The sequence below is a fragment of the Grampus griseus genome (genome assembly GCF_964374135.1).
Source record: "Grampus griseus genome assembly, chromosome: 19".
NCBI classification, from domain to species: Eukaryota; Metazoa; Chordata; class Mammalia; order Artiodactyla; family Delphinidae; genus Grampus; species Grampus griseus.
Genome location: NC_139013.1, coordinates 7,206,364 through 7,226,523, shown reverse-complemented (window position 1 = coordinate 7,226,523; position 20,160 = coordinate 7,206,364). Strand labels below are relative to the sequence as shown.

Sequence of the window (20,160 nt, the reverse complement as noted above, 5' to 3'; positions counted from 1 at the left end):
ATAAAAGTGTGTGAAGACCAGGTGGTTGGAAAGCACCTCTGTGTGTAGAAAGCCATAGGCAGCACCATGTTGCTTGGATTTAAAAAAAAAAAAAAAAAAAGCCAGGGAAGGATGAGGCTTTAGAGTTGTGAGAAAAAAGATAGGCAGACAAGAGCCCATTAAGGGTTTTGAACACCAGCTTGAACTCTACTGCCAAGTGCCCAAGAAAGTGCTGTGATCAGGGAAGGGGCAGAATCAACTCTGGGTGGGAAAGAGACCTTCTGAGCCTGTACAGAGGATGAATAATAATGGAGTGAGGCTGGAGGCAGGAGGTGGGGAGAAGGCTGGGGCCATGGTCCAGGTGAGAGAGCATGAGGTCTGAGCTGGGCTGGGTGCATGGATGGAAAAAAGGGCAGGGCAGAAAGAGGCAGAGCAGGAAGGACAAAGCCAGAACTGACAGGCTATGAGGGAGGATGAAGAGGGAAGGGGCAAGGACTGCACCTGCATCTGACCCACTGACTCGTAGACAGTGGAGCCATTCCCAACATAGGGAACCCATGAGAAGGTGTGGGCTTGTGGGGGACACTCTGAGCTCATGTGGGGAGGAGTGAGTGTCTGGGTTCCAAGAAGTGGCTGGAGCCCTGAGCACTGAGCTTTCAGTCTAGAAATGGGGGTCTGGATGTTATTAGCTGTGATGGTGATTGAAATGTGGGGATTGCTGAAATTTCCTGAGGAGAAGGGAGTAGAGTGGGAAGGGGTTTGGGGCACCATTTTGTGAAAAGCCTCAAATGCTAGACAAGCGATCTGGGAGGATGGACTTCCCTGGTGGTCCCGTGGTTAAGACTCCCCGCTCCCAACGCAGGGGAACCAGTTTCGATCCCTGGTCAGGAAACTAGATCCCGCATGCTGCAACGAAGATTCTCGCAAATAAGACCCTGCGCAGCCTAATTAATAAAAAAAAAAAGACGTGGGGAGGAAGTACAGGAAGAGCACAGGCCAAGACGGAGTTACCAGGCCCTTCAGCAAACAGAGGATGAGGCTTCTCACAGGGTTGTGAGGCTGAAAGAGCCAATACAATGGTATGTGGAAGAGTGCCCAGCATATAGTAACTGCTCATAACATTTTAATTCTATTTCTCCATGAGAGTAGTGGAATGGTCTAGACTTCTGAAGTTGCACAGATTTGGGTTCCAATTATCCTTCACTAGCGCTGACAACTTTCAGAGCCATGTTTCTTTGTAAAATTTGGCCAACTCCAGATAGTTGTAAGGAATAAACACAGTTATTCATTGTTCAGTATTTCTGAATAACAGGGAAACAGGCCACACCCCACAGCCTAACGGCCAATTAGGGCGCGGTCCGCCTCTCGGAAATGCAAATTACGGGAGAGCTTGCCAATCACCAAGCGCCAGCCCCGCCCCCTTTCCCGACGTCAACTCGCCCAGCTCCACACTCTTCTCTAGGCCAATCAGAGCGCAGTCCGTGCGAGCTGCGCCAAGGGAGCTAGGTTCAGAAACCTCGCAGTCCAGTCAAGGGAGTGAGTTGCCATGGTCACCACTGAGGGGCGGGGCGGAAGGGCTGGCCGAGCAGAGAGAGAGAGAGAGAGAGAGAGAGGGAGAGAGAGAGAGAGATTCTGATTGGCTGCTTCCTTACTTCCTTCACCGGTGGGCCAGGTGTTTCCCTGCCTCCGTCCCGTGCCCCCAGGAGCCTAATGCCTTTCTCCTTTCTCCTCTCCTCCCGCCCCGACCAGGCGCCCCAATGGTCTCCCGGGAGGCGCGCAGTTAGAAAACCCTGAAGAAACTGCTGCAGGCTGCTGCAAGAGAGGCAGAAACCCTTCTCTATTTTTTATTTTATTTTGGGGGTCTGCGGCCCCGTGGCTTTCGGGATCTTAGTTCCCTGACCAGGGATTGAACTCGCCCCAGCAGTGAAAGCGCTGAGTCCTAACCACTGCATCACCGGGGAATTCCTGGAAACCCTTTTCTAATAATGTGTTTTGCTTCCAGAAGGGCGTACTTAAGTCTTCTAATGGTGTATCTGGTTTAATCCTCAAAATAATGAGGGAAAGGAGGCTGGAAGGTTAGAAGCCGTTCCCAATACCACACAAGTAGGTTTAGGGGAACCCGGTTTTGAATGGCAGATGCATCTCCAGAGTCCCCCCATCGCCGCCCCCCCCCCAACTTTCCACTGCGCCCAAAGAGAAGTCGGGAAGTGATGCGAGAGCGGAAAAAGAGAAATTCAGAGAAAATGAGAGCCGGGAGAGAGACGAAGACCTAAAAGAAGAAAGAAAGAAAAAAAAAAAAAAAAAAAGACACGAAGGAGTCAGGCAGAGAAAAAAGAAAGTGATTAAGAATGGAAGGAAGAGTTTTAGGCAGAAAGAAGAGTCGAGAGAGGAGACAGAGATTCCCCAGAAGGCCGGGAAGCCATGAGGGTGAAAAAGAAGTATAGAGACTCAGAGAAGGACAGATACCCAGAGAGCAACAGAGACCCAGAGAAAGGGGCAGTGACTCGGAGGGGGACAGAGACCTGGGAGGTTACAAAGAACAAGAGGAGAAGGGGACAGAATCGGGGATGGGGTGGGAGCAGATATGCGAGTGGAGAGGGACAAAGGCACAGAGTGAGAGGAAAGGACAGAGCTGGGGCGGTAGTGCAGAGAGAGACAGGATGAGTAGAGGGAGAGATGAGAGAGGGAAGTGGAGGTAGACGCCCCCGTGCACACACACACACACACACACCCTCTCGCTACACACACACACACACACACACACACACACACACAGGCGCAGGAAGGAGGCGCAGTCCCGACGCACAGCAGGGTCTTTATTAAGGTGGGGCGGACGGGACGTTCAGGGCGCGTCCAGCACCAGCAGCTTGTGCATGTAGGAGTTCAGCCAGTGGCGGCGCTCTAGGGCGGCCAGCAGCCGCGCGCGCTCCCGGAAGGCCGCATCGTCCGCCAGCGCCAGGCTCCGACGCGACTGGGGGGTGGCCGGAACCGCCCAAGCCCGGCTGGGGGTGTGGAGTCTGCCGGGAAATGGAAAGAGGCGGTTTCCATGTGTCCGGGCCCGCCGCCCGCCACCTGTCCTCCCCGCGGTCTAACTCGAAGCCCTGTTACTGCACTGTCTGTGGAGTGGCTCAGTCTCTGTCCCCTGTCTCTCTGTTTCTCTGTGCGGGTCTCCGTCTCTGTGTTCACCACGTTCGGAGCCTCCTGAGTACAGAGACCGAGTCTGATGCACCTGTCCGGCCCCAGCGCCCTGCGCATGCCTGGCACACACCAAGACCCAATAAACGTTGCTCAAGGAACAAACCCGTTCCTGCTTCGGCTCCTTTCAAGTCTCTCAAAGCCTTTCTCAGAATCCTTGTGTATCTCTTTGTCTTGCTGATTCCCTGTCCACCCCCCATCTCTGTCCTCTCTCTGGGTCTCTGTTCCCCCTTTCTGAGTCTCTGTTCCCCATTCTCTTTAGGTCTCTCCCCACCTCTCTGAGTCCGCACCCTTCCTGGGAGACCTGGATGTCCTACGTACCTGAAGACCCCCGCGGGAGGCAGGGCGACTCCTGAGGCGGTGCGGTGGCCCCAGGACACAAATAGCAGCAGCAGCAGCAGCCGTGCTCGGGGGCTCCTGGGTACCTGGCGGGTCTCCATCACCTGTGGAGAGACAGGAAAGAGCTCAGTGAGGCCCGCGTCCTGGCCCAGAACCCCGACCCCACCATCCACCCACCCCCTGCAGCCCGTTTGCGGGGCCCCCTACCGCGCAGTGGGTTCCGGCAGTGAGGCTGGCAGCCCCCTTATATCGCCTCCACAACCCCCGCAGCGGGCAGTGACGCAGACCAGGGGGCTGGGGGCGCCAGGTCACCCCCCCACACCGGCTCATTAGGAGCCGCCAGCGATAATGAGGAGCCGGGGGTGGGGGCCCCGCCGCTGCCTTAGCGGCCACCCACTAATTGGGACCAGGAGCTGGGACCTGAAGAGAATTGGGAGGGGGAGAGACAGACAGAGAAGTGGACACAGGGGGTGTGTCAGAGGGATAAAAATAGAGACCGGCGGAAGGACCATCAGAGCAGAAGCCAGAGACACAGAGAGAGAAAGAGAGACAGGGGGAAGCAGCAGAAGAGGGACTGATGGGGAGAAGCAGAGACACAAAGAGATGAAGTAACCATGACAGGGAAGGACAAAGACAGAATGACAGAGAAAAGGGAAGAGAGGAAGAAAGGGAGCAACAGAGGAAGAAAGAAGGGAAAAGGAAGGAAGAGAGAAAAGAGAGGGAAAGGGACCAAGAGAGCCAGCTAGAGATGGAGGAATGAGGGAAAGAGGACTCAGAACGACAGGAAATGGAAGGACAGCCAGCCTGGGCAGAGAGGTCCAGAGATGAATCCAGACAGTGAGAAAACCAGAAAGAAAGGGTGAGAAATGGGGGGAGAGGGTTGGTAGGAGAAAGCGAAGGATATGTGTGGGGGGAGGGACGGTGAAGGCAGGTATAGTGACAGGCAAAATCAGGAAAGTCTTAGAGACGCTGCAAAGAGGGGAAAGAAACAGACAAGGACCCTGACTACCCTGGGGATGTGTCCAAGCCCTTCCCGGGGAGGAACTTGGGGGTGTTGTGAAGATAAGGCCCAATCCCCCTAACACTGGCTCTTAAGAGGGTGCTGTCTACACAATGGAATGGTAGGCAAAGGTTGGGAAGTCCCAAAGGGCAGTAGCAGTCTGAATCTCTGATTGACAGGACATGGGAACCTAGACTCCTAGTTCCCCAGAGAGGAGGGGAACAGAGCCTGGCTCTGGGAAACTGGATTCCTGGATCTGAGGGGAGAGGTCTGAGGGTCCCGACTCCTGGCTCTTGAAGTGGGAGGCTACCCGAGACCTGGCTTCTTGGGTTTGGGTGTAGGAGAGGGCAGAAGGCTGGGACTCTTGGCTTCACAGGGAGGAGAGCTTGGTTGGGCCACATCCCTCCACCAAATGATCCAGTCCCTAACTCCCTTCCCCGCTCCAGAGACAATGTCCCTTATCTCTGTCTCTTTAAAAGTTCAAACCTGTTGCTAGGCTCCCAGGATCCCCAGGGTGGGGGTCAGGTGCGTCATGTGCACCCCTGGGACCCTACCTCCTGCCGCCCTGCCCAGAGCCATTCTGCAGCATTCACTGATCTCTGCATTCAGCTCTGCTCACCTGTTGTTATCTTGGACCCCACTGAGCAGGTAAGAGACCCCAAACCCCAAGTGACGCTGTCTCATTTGGGTGTACGCCCACCCCACCTCCACCTGACCACAGACCTAGGCATCTCTGCCCCAGACCAGCCCCTGAGACCTTGAGATCCCAGCTCCATCCTCAATAAACAGAGACCTGAGTCCTGCCCCACAGCTCTTTCCTCCTGAAGGCTGAGGAATCCAGACCCTTACACACCTATCTCCAGAGTTCCCAATTTCCTTCTAACTCAGGACCCAAGAGTTCCAGACACCCATTTCCTTCCTCCCCTGTAATCCAGCCCCCCTCCAAGCTTTGCTCCCTCAAAATTCTAGGCATCTGAACCTTCAAGCCTCTCTTTTCTAAAGAATTAGGAATTTAGACCCACATTTAGGGCCCTCCACCCTCTGGGAGCCAGGAGGCTGAACCCCCAGCAGCCTTCATGACCAGGATCCAGGAGTCTCCCTCCTCCCCCAGTGACAGGCGTTTAGGCCCCCTCCTCCCTCAAATCCAGGCGTTCAGGCCCCCAGCCCCCAGGCCTTCCTTCTGAGCCTCCTCTAATGTAAACAACTGTTGAGTCAAGGTGTCCCCAGGGCCCTTGGAGAGGAAGAAATCCCCTGTTCCCCTCAGAGGTCTACACCCTTCGAAGCCGAAGTCAAGGAGGTCTGGGGGCTTGGAAAGGTGTGTTTCTTTCCCAATTTTCCTGGGACCCCTTAGGGAAACAGATAAGGAAATTTACTGCGACTCCCAAGAAGCCCTGCGTCTCAGTCTCCCTTAGCTACGGCGGCTACCGCCTCACAGCCTTCAGGGAGTTGCAGGTGGCTTTTTACCCGGCGCCCCGAGCTGGGCGGAGACGCGGTCTACCCGGAGACCAGTGGGCGTGGCCTCCGGCGTCGCCTCCCTGGCGACTTCTGGCTTTAACCCCTTCCTTCCCGCTCTCCCACTGCTACAGGTAAATTCCAGAGCTATGAAATCCTTCAGCCCGATCCTCCTGCTTCTCGTCTTTCTCTTCGCCTGGCTGGGTTCCAAGGCTGCCCCTTGGGCCTCACCGCCTGAGGGTTCCGACTTCTCGCGGATAGACCACCCCTCTCAGCCCTCCCCTCCTGCATCTGAAAATTCCACTCTCAATGGGCCTAACCCAGAATCCCCCAGGACCGCTTATCCTCAGCCCTGCAAGACACCTCATGCGGTTTCCCCTGAGCCCTCCCCCCTTGAATTCACTGAGACCCCCAACACTGACCTCCGAGAAAGCCCACACCCAGAGTCTCCTGAGGCCCCCAAACCTAACTCACTCAACACCTCAGTATCAGAATCCCTGGACATCCTCCAAATTAAACCCTCCAAAATGACACATCCAGAACCTTCTGAGACCCCCAAACCTGACCCAACTGAAATTCCACACACAGAATTCCCTGACACCCCCAAACCTAATTCCTTCAAAATTTCACACCCAACGTTTCCCGAAACCCCAAACACTGACCCTACCCATACTCCACACCAAGAATTCCCAGAGATTCCCAAATGTAACTCCACTGAAATCTCACCCACAGAATCCCATGAGACCCCCAAAACCTAATTCCTCCAAAACTTCACACCCAGAATTTCCTGAAACCCCAAACACTGCCCCTACACAAACTCCACCCCAAGAATCCCCAGAGATTTCCAAACATAGCTCCACTGAAATCTCACATGCAGAAGCCCCTGAGATCCCAAATCCTGACCCCACCAAGACCTTTGACCCCAGATCTCCGGAGACCCATGACCCTGACACCACTGAGAACCCAAATTCTGAATTCCTCCAGACACTCCATCCTGACCCTACCGAAACCCCCCACCCAGCGTCTCATGTAGGTCACAATCCCAACCCCACTGAAATTCCCCAAACAGAATTCCCCACTCCCCCCTACCAAGATGCAACAGAGATTCTCCCAGCCTCTGATCCTGAGATCTCCACTAGTCTTCCCCCAGAAACACCTACACCCTTCAAGGAAGAAGTTACTGCCCTACATGAGCTGCCCCTGAATCCCAAATCAGAAACCCTTGGAGCCACCCAGCCCGATGCCCTTAAATTGCCCACCTCAGAATCTCCTGGGGCCGTTGATCTGAAAGTCCCCCAGAACTCTAGCCCTAAAGGGCCCGACGCCCTTCCTCCCTCAGCCCAGACTGTGAGGTCCCCTGCTCCTCCAGGGCCCCCCAGTCAGCCGGCCCCTGTCACTCCGCGGGCCCCCCAGCGGCGCAGCCGAGGTGAGAGTGTCAACACTGTCATCGTGGTGGAGCGAGTGAAGGAGACTGGTGAGGGACTAGGGCCCGGACTCCTCGGTCTGAGGGAGGAGGGCCCTGGGAGCCGGACTCCTGGGTCGAAAGGATGAGAAGGCTGTAAGCCCCTCTTCGGAGTCTGAAGTGGGGAGGAGGCTGAAGGCTGGTACTGCAGGGTCTGAGGGAGGAGAGACTGGGGGCCGGGGCTCCCGGATCCAAGGAAGGAGGAGGGTGGCATCTGGATTCCTGGGTCTGAGGGTGGAGGGGGCTAGGAGTTTAGACTGCTGTTCCTGGGCCTCCTTCCTTCAGGTGTGACCCTAGTGGGGCGTCCCCCGGGCGAGGCAGGCGGGGCCCTGTGCCTATTCCTCGCCGGGACCGGGCTGCTTATTGGCATTTTCCTGCTCCTGTGGTGTCTCTACCGCCGGGCGGCTCGACACCGGCCCTTCGCACACCACCGGCTCCCAAACGACGGAGATGAACCGGATGAGCCACCCCTGTAGCGTCCCGTTCCTTGAATGCCTGCACGTTTCCTTAACCTGGTTTCACCTGGCACTTCAGGGCGCCCTACCTAAAAGTACAGGTCCCCATCCAAGGTCAGTAGAAGCCCTGAACCCTCCAGGGTCAAGTTCTGCCCCCCAGTCTTCTGAAATTTCACACACACATGTCCAGTTCCGCCCCCAGCCCAGCCGGGAGTTGCCGCACGCTCGGAGCCGCAGTTCCCTACAAGGCCCGCCCCTTCCCCCTCCAGGAGCGCGGCAGGCCCCGCCCCTGCTGCGTGGACGCCACGCCCCCTCGTCTATTCAGGGGTCCTTTAATTCGAAAACCCCGCTCCAATGGAAGGTCGGAATCCTCTTCCCTGTCTCCTCATTGGCCAGCGGCTCAGGAGAGGGGACAGGCCCCCTGTCAGCCTATGGATGACCTCGTTCCTTTGTCCCCACAGTTATGCATTTGGATGCCCCGAAGGACCCCTACAACCTCTACTTTTATGCGCCGGACGCCTGGGTCCCTTCACACATCGCTACCAAGCAGCCACTGCCCACCCCCCTACTGCCACCCAAGCTGCCTCCGCCGTCCCGCGGGGGCCGCCCCCAGCGCCTGGAACCTCTCTCCCCCTCCACGCTCCCCAACAACTTCGTGTGAGCCCCTCAAGACCTGCTCCTTCCCCAGGACCCAGAGGTCCTGTCCTCCTGGCCTGCTTTGCTACATAGGGGTCCTCTAGGATAGAGGGTCCTACACGCAGAGATAGATGCTTTAGATATCAGTGGAAAACATATTCTGAGGACGAATAAATCACGTGTTCCCACAGCTAGACAACTCCTCTGGCCTCAGTCCTGGGGGAGGAGAGTGGTTGGGGTCCTAGAATCCCGGATGTGAGGAGGGAGGAGGCTGGGGGCCTGGACTCCTGGGTGTCAGGGAGAAGCATGTTGGGGACCCCCAAGGCCAATGACGACTGGGTGTGTACACCAAAGCATTTTATTGGGAGAGGGGCAGGGCAGGATTTACAATCACAGAGACAGAGACACAAAGACACAACCCTGCCCCGGGGAAAAGCACCCCTTTTCCCCAGCCCCATTCCCTTTCCTGGGATTCTGTGACTTCTCCTATGTATGTTCCCCAAATTCTAAGCCGAAATAGGGGAATCTGAGAGGGGAAGGATCCCAGATTTGGAGTCATTTAGCCCCTGAGGGAGGCAACAAATGGCCACTGAGAAAATGAGGGCAGTTTGAAACCACCCAGAAGAATAAAGTGCAAGGAATTGGGGGGAAGAGGAGCGTCTTGAAACCACCATGGGAAAGTTCAATGCCGGTGGCTTCAAACCATTGAGTTGATGGACTTGAGCAGCCACTATTTAGACCTGAAAACCGTGTCAGAAAAAGTGCATGGGAGTGAAGAGAGGCATATTGTTAAAACTGCCATTTTGGTTGTTTCCCTAGGTATTGTGCTAAGCTAGGGAGAAGGTCTTGGGGAATTTGGTGCTGCAGCAGAATATGCTGGTGGAGGGAGGGGTGAAGCGGGGGGGGGGGTGCTTGAAACTGCCATTTCCCCTCAGAAACGCTGGTGAGAATCAATCCCTAGTATGGCAGGGATGGGTGATTAGGTAAACCAACTTGGAAAATGCAGAATAGAGTTGGGAGAGATTTGAAACTTCTAGAGGAAGACCTTGAATTTTTCTGAAAGGGGAGGGGGGGCTGAGTAATCTCAGGGCTTAGCCTGAGAGTCCCTGGGGTTCAAGGAAAGGGGGAGGTGCCCAAAACCACAAGAGAGAGTGAGAGATTGAACGGTCCATTCAAATAAAGCCCTGAAAGGAGAGATTTGAAACCACTGAGGCAGAAAAAGTGGAGAAGGGAACCTTTAGGGGAATTTGGGTATCCTTGAAACTGCCAGTCTGCAGCTTCACTACCCCTGAGAGGCATTTGGGAGGGGAAGAGGATTTGACAGCACTGGGAACAAGGGAGAGTGCTTCTTAGGCCTGAGGCAGGACAGAGAGGACTGGGGTTCCTTGACACTGTCACTCAGGCCAGAGATGTGTGGAATGGAGGTCCTGGAAACTGCCATCCAGTGGGAGGCACATGGTCAGTAGTCCCGGACAGGGGGTGGGGGTCTTGGGGGTTGAACTGTGCTGTGTGTAGCTCCGTAGGAGGGAGGGGGAGCAGGGGGTGCCCCGGGGGGCTCAGCTTCATCCTCCATTTCGCTTTCGTCACTGCCAGCCAGCTGGTCGTGGCCAACAAAGCCACATTTCTCTTCGCTCATCTCCTCAGGCTCCGCCCACGGCTGCTTCTCTCCGGAAGCGAAGACCCCGTAGAAGATAACTCCTCCATAGTGCACCAGGGAGGCAATGAGGAACACATACTGCCACTCCTCCCGAGTCTGGGGAGGGGACAATGGTGAGGTGAAGTCAGAGGACAGAGAAACAGGAGGTGGAGAGAGAACCTGAGTGGGGCGGGGTGGGGGGGAGGGAGGCCCAGAGAAAGGGAGACCGAGATCCAGAAACAGGCTGAAAGAGACCCAGAGAGGGCAGGGATGGAGCCCAGGGAGGGTGATGCACGTCAGGAAGGTAATATACACAAATTTGGAGGGCAAGTGGGTCAGGGCCCGTGCACGGACCTTGTGCTTAGTCATGGCACCCACGATGATGGGGCACACCATGCCGGACAACGTGCCCACGCCGTTGGAGATGCCCATGAGGATGCTGGCATAGCGCGGGGCGATGTCCAGGTGGTTCACGTTGAACCCTGGCGAGGCGAGCCAGGAGACGTCACAGACGATTCTCGCTCTAGTGACTCCTCCCCCACCCCTACCTCCCCCCTCCCCGCCGTTTTGCTCTTTCGAGTCAACCTGTTGCGAGGCTGGGAAGTCCCCTTCCTGAGCCAGGAAGTTCCCCACAGAGGTGACCAGAGTTCCCCCAAGGGGCGGATCGGCGGTTCTCACCGGAGATGGCGAAGCCGCTGAAGCCCACTGCGAGGACCAAGAAGGAGATGGCCACGCCCTTGGAGTGCGAGTAGCCGACCACCAGCAGCAGCGTGGCTTCCATGCCAAAGCCTACAGAGAGCCGCTTATCTGAGCGCAGGCCGCCCCACGCCTCTCCAGACCCGTTCCCGCCGCAGCCGACCCCTATTCGCCCCAGTCTGGGCATTTCCACGCCTGTCCCTGGCTTTGTTCCCCATTCTGTCCGCGCCCGCCCTAACCAAGCCCTCACCTCCCCAGTGCCTGGCCCTTGACCACGCGCACAGGCTCGCCGCCCCGACCTGGCCCTCCGTGGCCCCACCCACTGACTAGGCCACGCCCTGAAGACGCAGGGTCCAGGCCCCACCCAGGCACCTTCGCACCTTCCCTCTCTGTCCCTATTCATTACACTCTGACCTTTGTCTCTCCAGGTACCCCCTCTTCATCACCCAGTTCCCATCCTACTCTGGCCAGCCTCGTATAGACCCCGTCCTTCCAGACCCAACGTGGTCTCGCCTTTGCTCCACCTGGACGGCCATACCTGCCTTGCCCTTCTACCCCTCGGCCCCTGAGGCTGCCACCTGCCATTCTGTTCCAGCCAAGTCTGGTCTCACTCTGGCTCAGCCTTTTTGGACGCGCCCCTGTGCACGCCCTCTGACCTCTGCCCCTTCCCCAGAGTCCGGCCCCCTAGATCTGCCCCACGGCGCTCTGCCCCTCCCAGGCTGTCCCAGACCAGATCCAGGCCCCGCCCCACTCACCCCCACAGTTCATCAACTTGCGCACGTTGGTGGTGGACATGATACGGCGGCTCCTGAGGAAGTCAGCGATCTGGCCTCCAATGGGCACGATGATAGTCATGACCAGGTGAGGCAGCGCTGACACCAGGCCCACCTGCGCCAGCGGGTGTACAGGGAGGGGGCTCAGGGGCCACGGGCCCGGGGTCTCCACGGCTCAGGTACCACTGGCTCCTCCCTGTGCCCCGTTCCAACCCCTTGGGATCCAGGTCCCTCTCCTTCTCCCCTCAACCCCCGCCGCTCCCTCAGCACCCTCCTTTCTGGGCCCAACCTTGCTGATCTCAAAGCCGAACACTTCTTCGAAGTAGGCGGGCTGGGAGATAAGAAGCAAGTAGAACGTCCAACTGCGGCAGAAGTTGGCCACGATAATGGCGTAAACTGGCATGGACGTGAAGAAGCGCCGCCAGGGTGTGTTAAACTTCTGTGGTGGGCGAGAGGAGGGACGGCTAAGACAGAGAGCAGGGCTGGGCGCTCTCCGTGTCCCTATAGGGCTCCCGCTATAGTCCCGCAGAGACCCAGGTTTCCCGATCTCACTAAAACCTCCAAGGACGCAGGGTCGCCAGCCTGACCACGTCCCCATGGGAACGTTGGCGTCCTAGCCTCACAGTAACACTTCAGGGATGCAGGGGTCCCGACTCTACAGTGGCCCTCAGGTTGGCAGGTGTCCGGAGACCACGATGACCTTCAGAGACTCATAAATGTGGACCCAAGAGTCTCTTTCCATCCAATTACGCCCCCTAATTCTAGCCTCACCCACCCCAAGGTCTAAGCAAAACCTCACATTCTAATCCGCCTCTGCAGGTTTAACCACGCCCATCAGTGGTTCCGCCCACCTGGCCACCTCGCCCTGCCCTCAGCACCTGCTATTGCCGTTCTCTCCGGGCTTTAACCCCGCCTCCTAGGTTCTAGCTCCATCCACCTTGCGTTCCCATCAAGTCTCCTCTAAATGTCTATGGAAGCCCACCAAGATCTACATGCAGTGCGGGTTCAAAGCCCATTTTTTTCCTGCGTCCCCGCCTCGATATCTCTCCTCTCCCCACCACGCCCCCGCCCCGCAGGTTTGGGCCCGGACCGTGACGGGGTTCATGAGTTTGGCGCTCTCGCCGATGGCGTCCTCGATGTACTTGCGCTCCTCCTCGGAAATGCTAGGGTGCAGCGCCGGAGACTCGTAGGAGACAAGCAGCCAGAACAGGTACCAGAATATCCCGAAGCTGCCTGGGGGGGTCAGGAGGGGGATGGAAGCGAGGTGACGACCGGCCTCTCTCTGCCCCAGCGCCACCCGGACCCAGGCGTCCGGGCCCCTCACCGTAGACGTAGAACACAGAGCTCCATCCTGAGTACTGCACCAGGACCCCGGCGAGAGGCATCGCGACCACTGCCCCAGCATAGGAACCTATGGGGGATGATACAGGATGGAGAAGAGTCCCATTCTCCCTCAAATGCAATAGAGCGGATTCCCAGCCCCCACCTTTCTGGGACACAGATGCACAGGCCACAGCCCCTCCTCCCTCAGATACTTCAGTCTGGGTCACCAGCCCCCTCCTCTCTCAGACCCGGGAGTCCAAGCCCTCAATCCCCTCCTTCCTCAGACCTAAGAGTCCATACTCCAGCCCCCTACATCCCCAGACTCACAAGGCTGGATCCCAGCCCCTTCCTCTCACCGCAAAAGGCTGTTGTTGCCAGGCGACTCCGCTCTAAAGGCGGGGCCCATTTGCTCCAGATCCCGTGGCAGGCGGGGTACGTGACCCCCTAGGGAGGAGAAAGCCAAAGTCAACGAGAAGAGGCGGAGCTAGAACGGCAGCGGGGGTCATAGGGGGCGGAGCTTTACCTCTACCAACCCCTGCAGGATCCTCACGAAGATGACACAGCCATAGTGGACACGGGCAGCCGAGGGGATCAACATGTTTAGAGTGGAGGTAGCCACAATAGCAAAGCCAAAAACCCTGATAGGAAGAGTTCGTGGTCCGAGAAAAGAGTCCAGCTATCCCGCCATACCTAGGATTCTGCCCTTTCCTCCCACAGCAGGCGAGGCCCTGCGCCCCCCGAACCCCAGGCCCCACCTTCTCTGTGACCCCCACCTTCCACAATCACAAGCCCCGCCTTTCTCTAGGACCCCGGTCCAGAACCCAGGCTCCTCCCATTTTCCCGAAGTCAGACCCCAAATGCAAGGCCAAACCCTCTAGCTCCACCCACACTCTGCCGCCCACTTTGAGACCCCACCCCATACCTGTTGGCTGCGAATTTTTGGCAAATAAATCCTCCAGGAATCTGGGTGACAATGTAGCCCCAGAAAAAGGAGCCGTGTATGAGGCCAACAGTCTCTGGATCCCAGGTGAACTGAGCTTGCTGTGGGCCAAAAGTCACATCAAACCAGCGTCTCTGCCCCAGGTTCTGCTCCTCCACCAATCAGCACCCACAGACAGTCCCTCATCCAATCAGCAACAAGGATCCCCTCTCGCCTTCAAAACACCTGCCAATCAGATCTCGTGCCACCTACCCCCAACTCCACTCCTCCATGTTGCTGGGACCGCACTACCTTAGCAGTGGGGCCTGTTGCTGCCTAGAAGTCTAGCTCTGCCTGTTTCCCTGTCTCAGGGTCCCTTCTCTGAATGTCTAGGGACCCATATATGGGGGTGGGGATTCTTTCTCCACTTTTAACCAATGTACAAACCGTTTGCTGATTGACTAGGATGGGATCTAGGCAGGGACAAGAAGTAGCCAAAGGGTCGGGCCTGATTGGAAGGGAACAAGGGGTGGGTAGGCCACAGCCCAAATCAGGAATTTTTTTCTGAGGCAGGGTCATGGCCTATACCGAAATTAAAATAGGGAGAAAGTCTGAAATGAGGCGGGGCTTTAGGTAACGACCAGAGCAGATAGGGGAGGGATTTAAGCAACGGTGGAACTTCAGAAAATCCAGAATCAAAATTCACGGTGGAGCCTGAGTTGCGCCTGGGATTAAGATGCAACACTGGAACAGTTGTGGGACGCAGATGTAGTAAAGTTGCTAGGAGGCCCAAAATGGAGCAGGGGCAACACATAGGGAACCTAATGACTGGCAGTCTGCATTTTGAAATCAGAGACCTGAAACAAATAGGGGCGGAGGTTCATTTAGATAGGGGCGGGGCTTAGGAAGGGAAGAGCCCCGAGATGAGATGGAGCTGAGGGGGCAGCACAAATGGGCGGGGCTACTCAGGCTGTGGTGTGGAAGGGGCGTGGTGTGGGCGGGTGTGACGTCATCAGAGGGCGTGGGCAGTGTTATCAGCAGCCTGAGGTAGCGCCCGCCCTGAGCTACCTGCACCACCACGTGGCCCCCGCGGTGGGTCGTGCTGTTGTTGACCATGGAGACAATGGCCACGCCCAGGTTGCAGCGGATGCCGAAGCTGATGCAGAAGCCCAGGCCGCTCATGATGGCGATAATGTAGCGGCGAGGGAGACCAAAGCAGGTGCAATCCACGACCGGCGGGTCCCGGGTCTGCGTCGTCACCGGGCGCCCATCAGCACTCAGCTCCAGCGTCTCTGCACCTTCCTGCCGCTTCTCCAGAAGACTGAGAGGCAGCAAGGGTCAGACACGGACGTCCAGTCCCCAGCCCCCTCCGTCCCCAGCCCCCTCCTCCCATGACACAACAGTCCAGGGAAAAATCTGCTTTTCAAGACCGGGATTCTAAGCCTGCACGCCCTCTTTTCCCAGAAGTCCAGCCCCTGATTCCCTTCTTCCCCCTCTGGATCCAGGAATCTGGACCTCGGTCTCAATTTCCCTCAGATGAGGAATTCGCACCCCCAGGCCCTTCCTCCCTAAGACTCGAGTGGGGAACTCCTCAGTTCCTTTCTCCCCCAGCCATGTCACCTCTTGACTCAGTTGTTTTAGACCCAGGCTACCCTTTGCGATCCAAAACCCTGTGACCCCAGCCCTCCCCGCCAAGGTCCAGAGACACACTCCAGCCCCCTCTTCCAGATATGAGCCTGTTTGAGGAAGCAAAAGGCGCTAAGGAGATGCTTCAGCAAAGGTGTCCAAAGAACAGATGCTTCTCAGCCACGTCTGCTATATATACGGTCCCCCCTCCTCCCCTGCCCCCTGTGGCACGCCCTTCCCTGCTTCCAGGCACCAGTTGTGGGCCTGACATCCAACTGACTCCATTCAGCCACTGAAAGCCCATTCCCAGGGATTGGGGGTGCAGAGATGTCCAGGGCACTGGAATCCAGCAGCCCAGCTGGATATCCCTGGAGAGCCTTGAGTTCAGGCTGTCAGCCTAGGGGGTAGGGAGGAGGAGTGGTGGGAGGTGTCCTGGCAAGGGACAGATGGCCCTGGTAGGGGGATTGGCTCAGTCCCCAGCGAGGCTCTCGCCCCCGCCTGTTCTGGATCCAGGATTGAGTCTGTGATGACGTATAGGGTACTTGGAGGGCCACCTGAAATCCAGAGAAAGGCTGCAGGGAGAAAGAGGTGCCCTGAGACAGGTGTGGAAAGAGTCAAAGGGAGGGCTACAGAGACAGGGTGGGGAGCGCAGAGGCTGAGAGAAAGAGGGTCAGAGACACAGAGGAAGGAGAGAGACCCAGAGAGAAGGGGACAGATATCCAGACAGAGAGAGACAGACATCCAGTCAAGAAGAGAATAAGACAGGGGCAGACACCCTGAGAGAAGGTGGGGGACAGAAAAAAGACCCTGAGAAGGAAAGGGACAGAAACCCAGAGAGGGACCCAAAGTCAGGTAGGGACAGAAACCCAGGAGAGAGAACATAGAGGCAGAGACCCAGAATGCTGAGAGAAAGATGGAGAGACTATAGGAGCGTGAGAAGAGACAGACTAGGGATATGACTTGTGAGGTGCGGCCCCACTCCGAGGCGGGTAGGCAGCCAGGGGATCGGGCTGGATCCCAGGAAAGGGCTAGAACAGATGGAGGCGAGGGAGACTGGGACGGGGGAGGAAAGAACAGCCAGACGGTCTGGGAGGAGGCGGGTGGAAGAGATGAGAACAGCAGCCCTCCCCATCCTAGAACTTAAGGAAGTGGAGGAGGGGGTTAAGAAACAGGGGGTGGGTGGAGAAAATGACGGGGGAGCTGACAGAACCTGGGGGGATGCGGAATGAGACCCTGAGCAGAGAGTTAGAGAGAGGGGAATGGAAGTCCCCAGAACGAATAGCACAGGGTGGTAGGGACTGCCCCCCCATCAGAACAGGCCAGCCAATGAGATTAGAATTGGACCCAGGTTGCTCTCACATGCTATTTGACTCTGAAACTCAAGATATGATTGCAGCCCCTGAAATGTGATATTCATTGCTAATACTAGGACATAGATCTTAGATCAAGGCTTTCTAAACCGAAGGAGGCAGTCTCAGTATTCCATACCTATAAAATGGGGGCAGGAGTAGAATGTGAGGTTACAAAGAGGGAACTTCAAGGTGATATTATCATTTCAGAAGAAGAGAACCAGGGATGTAGAGATGAAGGTGGCCCCAATGCTTCACAGAGGACAAGAACAGAGAGGGGAGACGCTGGATGGGGTCTCTTTCCCTCTCTGGAGGCCTGGAACTCAGGTCCAGGGACTTGGTGGTGAGGAAAAGCAGCACTTAGGAGGCAGGTAACCAAAATGAAAACGGTGTCTCAACCTCCCCCTCTGGGTCTCTGCCTCTGCTTCTGCAGATTCTCAGTGCACTCCCCTCTCCCCCCTCCCAGGTCTCTGTCCTCTTATATCCCTTTGGTTCTCCCTTATCTTCCTATTGTACAACTGAGGAGACTGAGGCTCAGGAAGCGGAAGTATCATGTCCAAGGTCACACACAAGAGTAGCAATGGGGCCTGATCACTTCCTGGCCCTCAGCATCACCTCTCTCAAGGCCTGGCTCTCAGAAAGGAGGTATTTTGGCTCCTGTCTCTCCTGTATTCCCCTTCCCCCCCCCCTTGTCCTTGTCCCAAGTCACCTGGGTTACCGTGTGTTTCCTGGTCTGAGGGAGTTTTCCACCCACTCCAGCATCACTCATCTCGAGGAAGTCTGCAGCCTCCATCCCAGACTTGGTAGGGAGACTGACCTGGGTTCGAATGATGCCATATTTACTCAGCCATTGTTTTCCCCCCCTTTTCCAAGTGTGCCTCAGTTTTCCCAGCTTTGTCTAGAGGATTAAAAGGAATCAGGGTGTTATGTCCAATACAGGGCATTCCCCCCCTCTCGCCAACCATCAAAGTGAACCCCAGGATTCAGATGCTCTTCTGGGCTCAAACTCCTTGATGACTGTCCTGGTGGGAGCCCTGAACTCTGGGGTCTGTAGGGGCTCAGAAGGCAGCTCAGAGAGGTGACGGTAAGGCAGAGACAGATGGAGAGAAACCCAAACACAGAGAAGCTGAGAAACGGAGACTGAGGGAGAGCGCCTGAGAAACATATCCCTCCCGCTGCCGTCCCCCTTCCCAGCCCCTCCACCAGCACGTCTCTCTCCCTCTCCTGACTTCACACTGATGTATTTTGAGAAACTCGTGAAAGGAGGTGAGAAAAAGGGTGGGGAGGGGCTGGAAGATTAGGAAAAGAAGGGGTGAGGTTATCTCATCTCCCCACCCCTCTCCCATCACTGTCATCCTCCTGCCCCCTCCCTTCTGTCCAGCTTTTTTCCCATCTCTCATGTTACTGGAGGGTGGGGTAATTTTGGAGCTAGGAGGTGATCTGCAGCAAGCAGGACTAGTGTTAGACTTAGAGAAGGACTTGCATGGTCTAGTGAGCTGGTCAATCAAGGATGGGATCAGAGCTGTGGGCCAAGGGGACCCAAGGGTCTGAGGGAATGGCGGCAGGGGCATGGTACTGATGAGGCCATCTCTTCCCCGCACTGTGGCCAGATATTTTTAGGCTTCTCCGCAGCTGAGTAATTTCTCTGACTTGGAGCCAGGGCTGGGGTTGGGGGTGAGGGACTCGGGAGAGGTGTCCAGACTGCTCTGGGGACACCCAGGTCACTGGGGTCATCTCCTTGGCTGGAAGGAGGTCTCTCTGAGCTCTAGCCTGTACCCTTTGGGAAGTCTGTCTTACCCCAGGAGCCTAATTTTTGGCCGGCAACTCCCTTCTCCACTAGAGACCCAGGATACCCTGGCTTCTTCCTCCCAGCTTAACTCTCCTCAAGGACAAGGACCAATGGGCCCCAATCCGATTTAGCTTCAGATTAAACCCTCTGAGAGATGGAAACTGACAAACACACAGAGATGGAGAGACCCGGGGTGGAGAAATAAAAACCCAGAGAGGGTCAGAGACCCAAAGGAGAGGGTCAGAGACCCTAGGGCAGGGAGTTGGGGGACAGAGATTCAGAGAGAGAGCGACAAAGACCTAGACAGAGGGGTTGTAGAGAACTAGTGAGAGCAATGGCCAGACAGCGGGACAGACTCAGAGATAAAAGGAAACAGAGACCTAGAGAGAAGGAACAGAGATCTCAAGAGAGGAGCCAGAGAGAAGATAGGTGAACGGAGACCCAGAAGCGGGGGAGGGAGTCAGAGACCCAAACGAGGGGGATATATAATCCCAGAGAAAAGAGCAGAGCCTGGGATGGGGTGGGGCGCAGAAGAATGATGGATGAGACAAGACTAGGGAGAGCGGCGCCGTCGGAGACTGAGGGAGAAAACTGGACAGATGGGTGCCCCCCCACCCATGGGTATCGTCTGTCTAGCTGTCCGACTGCGCCCAGGTGGGAATGGGCGTCCTCCTCGGACCCTAGCGCTCTTCCCCGTCCAGGACCCCCACCGTGCTCACCGGTGCAGCCTCCCGAGGGCACGACCCGCCAGCTTCCGAAACTCCTCCTGGCGGAACTCCATGGTGGCTGCCCCTGCTGCTGGTCCCTCCCCCCCCCGCCGATCCCCCCGCCCGCGGGCCCGGGCGGCCGCGTCCGGGTACCCGGGGTCCGCCCCGGCCCGGCCGGCCCCGCAGCTCCGCTCGGGGGGAAGGAGGCTGCGAGTGCGGGCTGTCTGGGGGCTGTCACTGGATTCAGCGTCGGGGGTGGGGTGGGGCAAGGAGAGGCCCCGCCCATCCATGCTAGACCCGGCCCCTTGTATTCTAATCCCGCCCACCTTTCGCAGCTCCCCATGCCGGTTCGTGCCCCGCCCTTCCACTCCAAGACCACGCCTCTGGGTTCTGAACTCACTTGTCTGGGTTGTATCGCCCCCAGTTCTGTTCCTTCCCGGAGTTACTCCCCACTCATCCATCCCCCACCAGCTCCTTCTACCCAAGATTTTCTCTCCTCCCCATCTGAGATTTGCTCCCCCTAATTCATTCCCCCTAATTTCGTCCCCGCATTTTCATCCCCTACAGTTTCATCTTCCTCTGAATTTCCTTTGCGTTTCATCCTCCCAGCCCTATCCCTCCGAATTTCTGTGCCCTTCAGTTCCACATCCTGCCCAGCGCCCTCCATCCCCAGGCCGCCATATCCTCAATTCCAACTTTCTCATTCAGAGGGTTCTTTTCTCATTCAGGGAATTCCTTCCCCCTCCCTAGATTCCAACCCCCATTTCGATACACCCATTGTCCCTTCTAGTTCTTCCCCATCCAGTTTCTTCGCCCTTGACTCT

At 56.8% G+C, this 20,160-nt stretch overlaps 3 protein-coding genes across 3 annotated transcripts; 1 reads left to right on the top strand and 2 right to left on the bottom strand.

Annotated features, from left to right (window-relative positions):
• Positions 1-2,821: 2,821 nt before the first annotated feature.
• PTH2 (parathyroid hormone 2) lies at positions 2,822-3,614 on the bottom strand (the record flags this gene model as incomplete). The annotated part of the gene is made up of 2 exons (XM_082676137.1): positions 2,822-2,996; positions 3,496-3,614. 2 exons carry the CDS (start codon positions 3,612-3,614, stop codon positions 2,822-2,824), a joined length of 294 nt encoding a protein of 97 aa, XP_082532263.1.
• A 2,500-nt stretch (positions 3,615-6,114) lies between these two features.
• Positions 6,115-8,543, top strand: GFY (golgi associated olfactory signaling regulator; the record flags this gene model as incomplete). The annotated part of the gene is made up of 4 exons (XM_082677855.1): positions 6,115-6,602; positions 6,709-7,439; positions 7,713-7,886; positions 8,344-8,543. The coding sequence occupies 4 exons, from the start codon at positions 6,115-6,117 to the stop codon at positions 8,541-8,543; spliced, it is 1,593 nt and encodes a 530-aa protein (XP_082533981.1).
• A 1,434-nt stretch (positions 8,544-9,977) lies between these two features.
• Positions 9,978-19,410, bottom strand: SLC17A7 (solute carrier family 17 member 7; the record flags this gene model as incomplete). The annotated part of the gene is made up of 12 exons (XM_082676608.1): positions 9,978-10,271; positions 10,509-10,636; positions 10,833-10,943; positions 11,606-11,738; positions 11,913-12,062; positions 12,714-12,856; positions 12,948-13,034; positions 13,303-13,390; positions 13,470-13,584; positions 13,869-13,987; positions 14,934-15,186; positions 19,349-19,410. 12 exons carry the CDS (start codon positions 19,408-19,410, stop codon positions 9,978-9,980), a joined length of 1,683 nt encoding a protein of 560 aa, XP_082532734.1.
• Between the last annotated feature and the right edge of the window lie 750 nt (positions 19,411-20,160).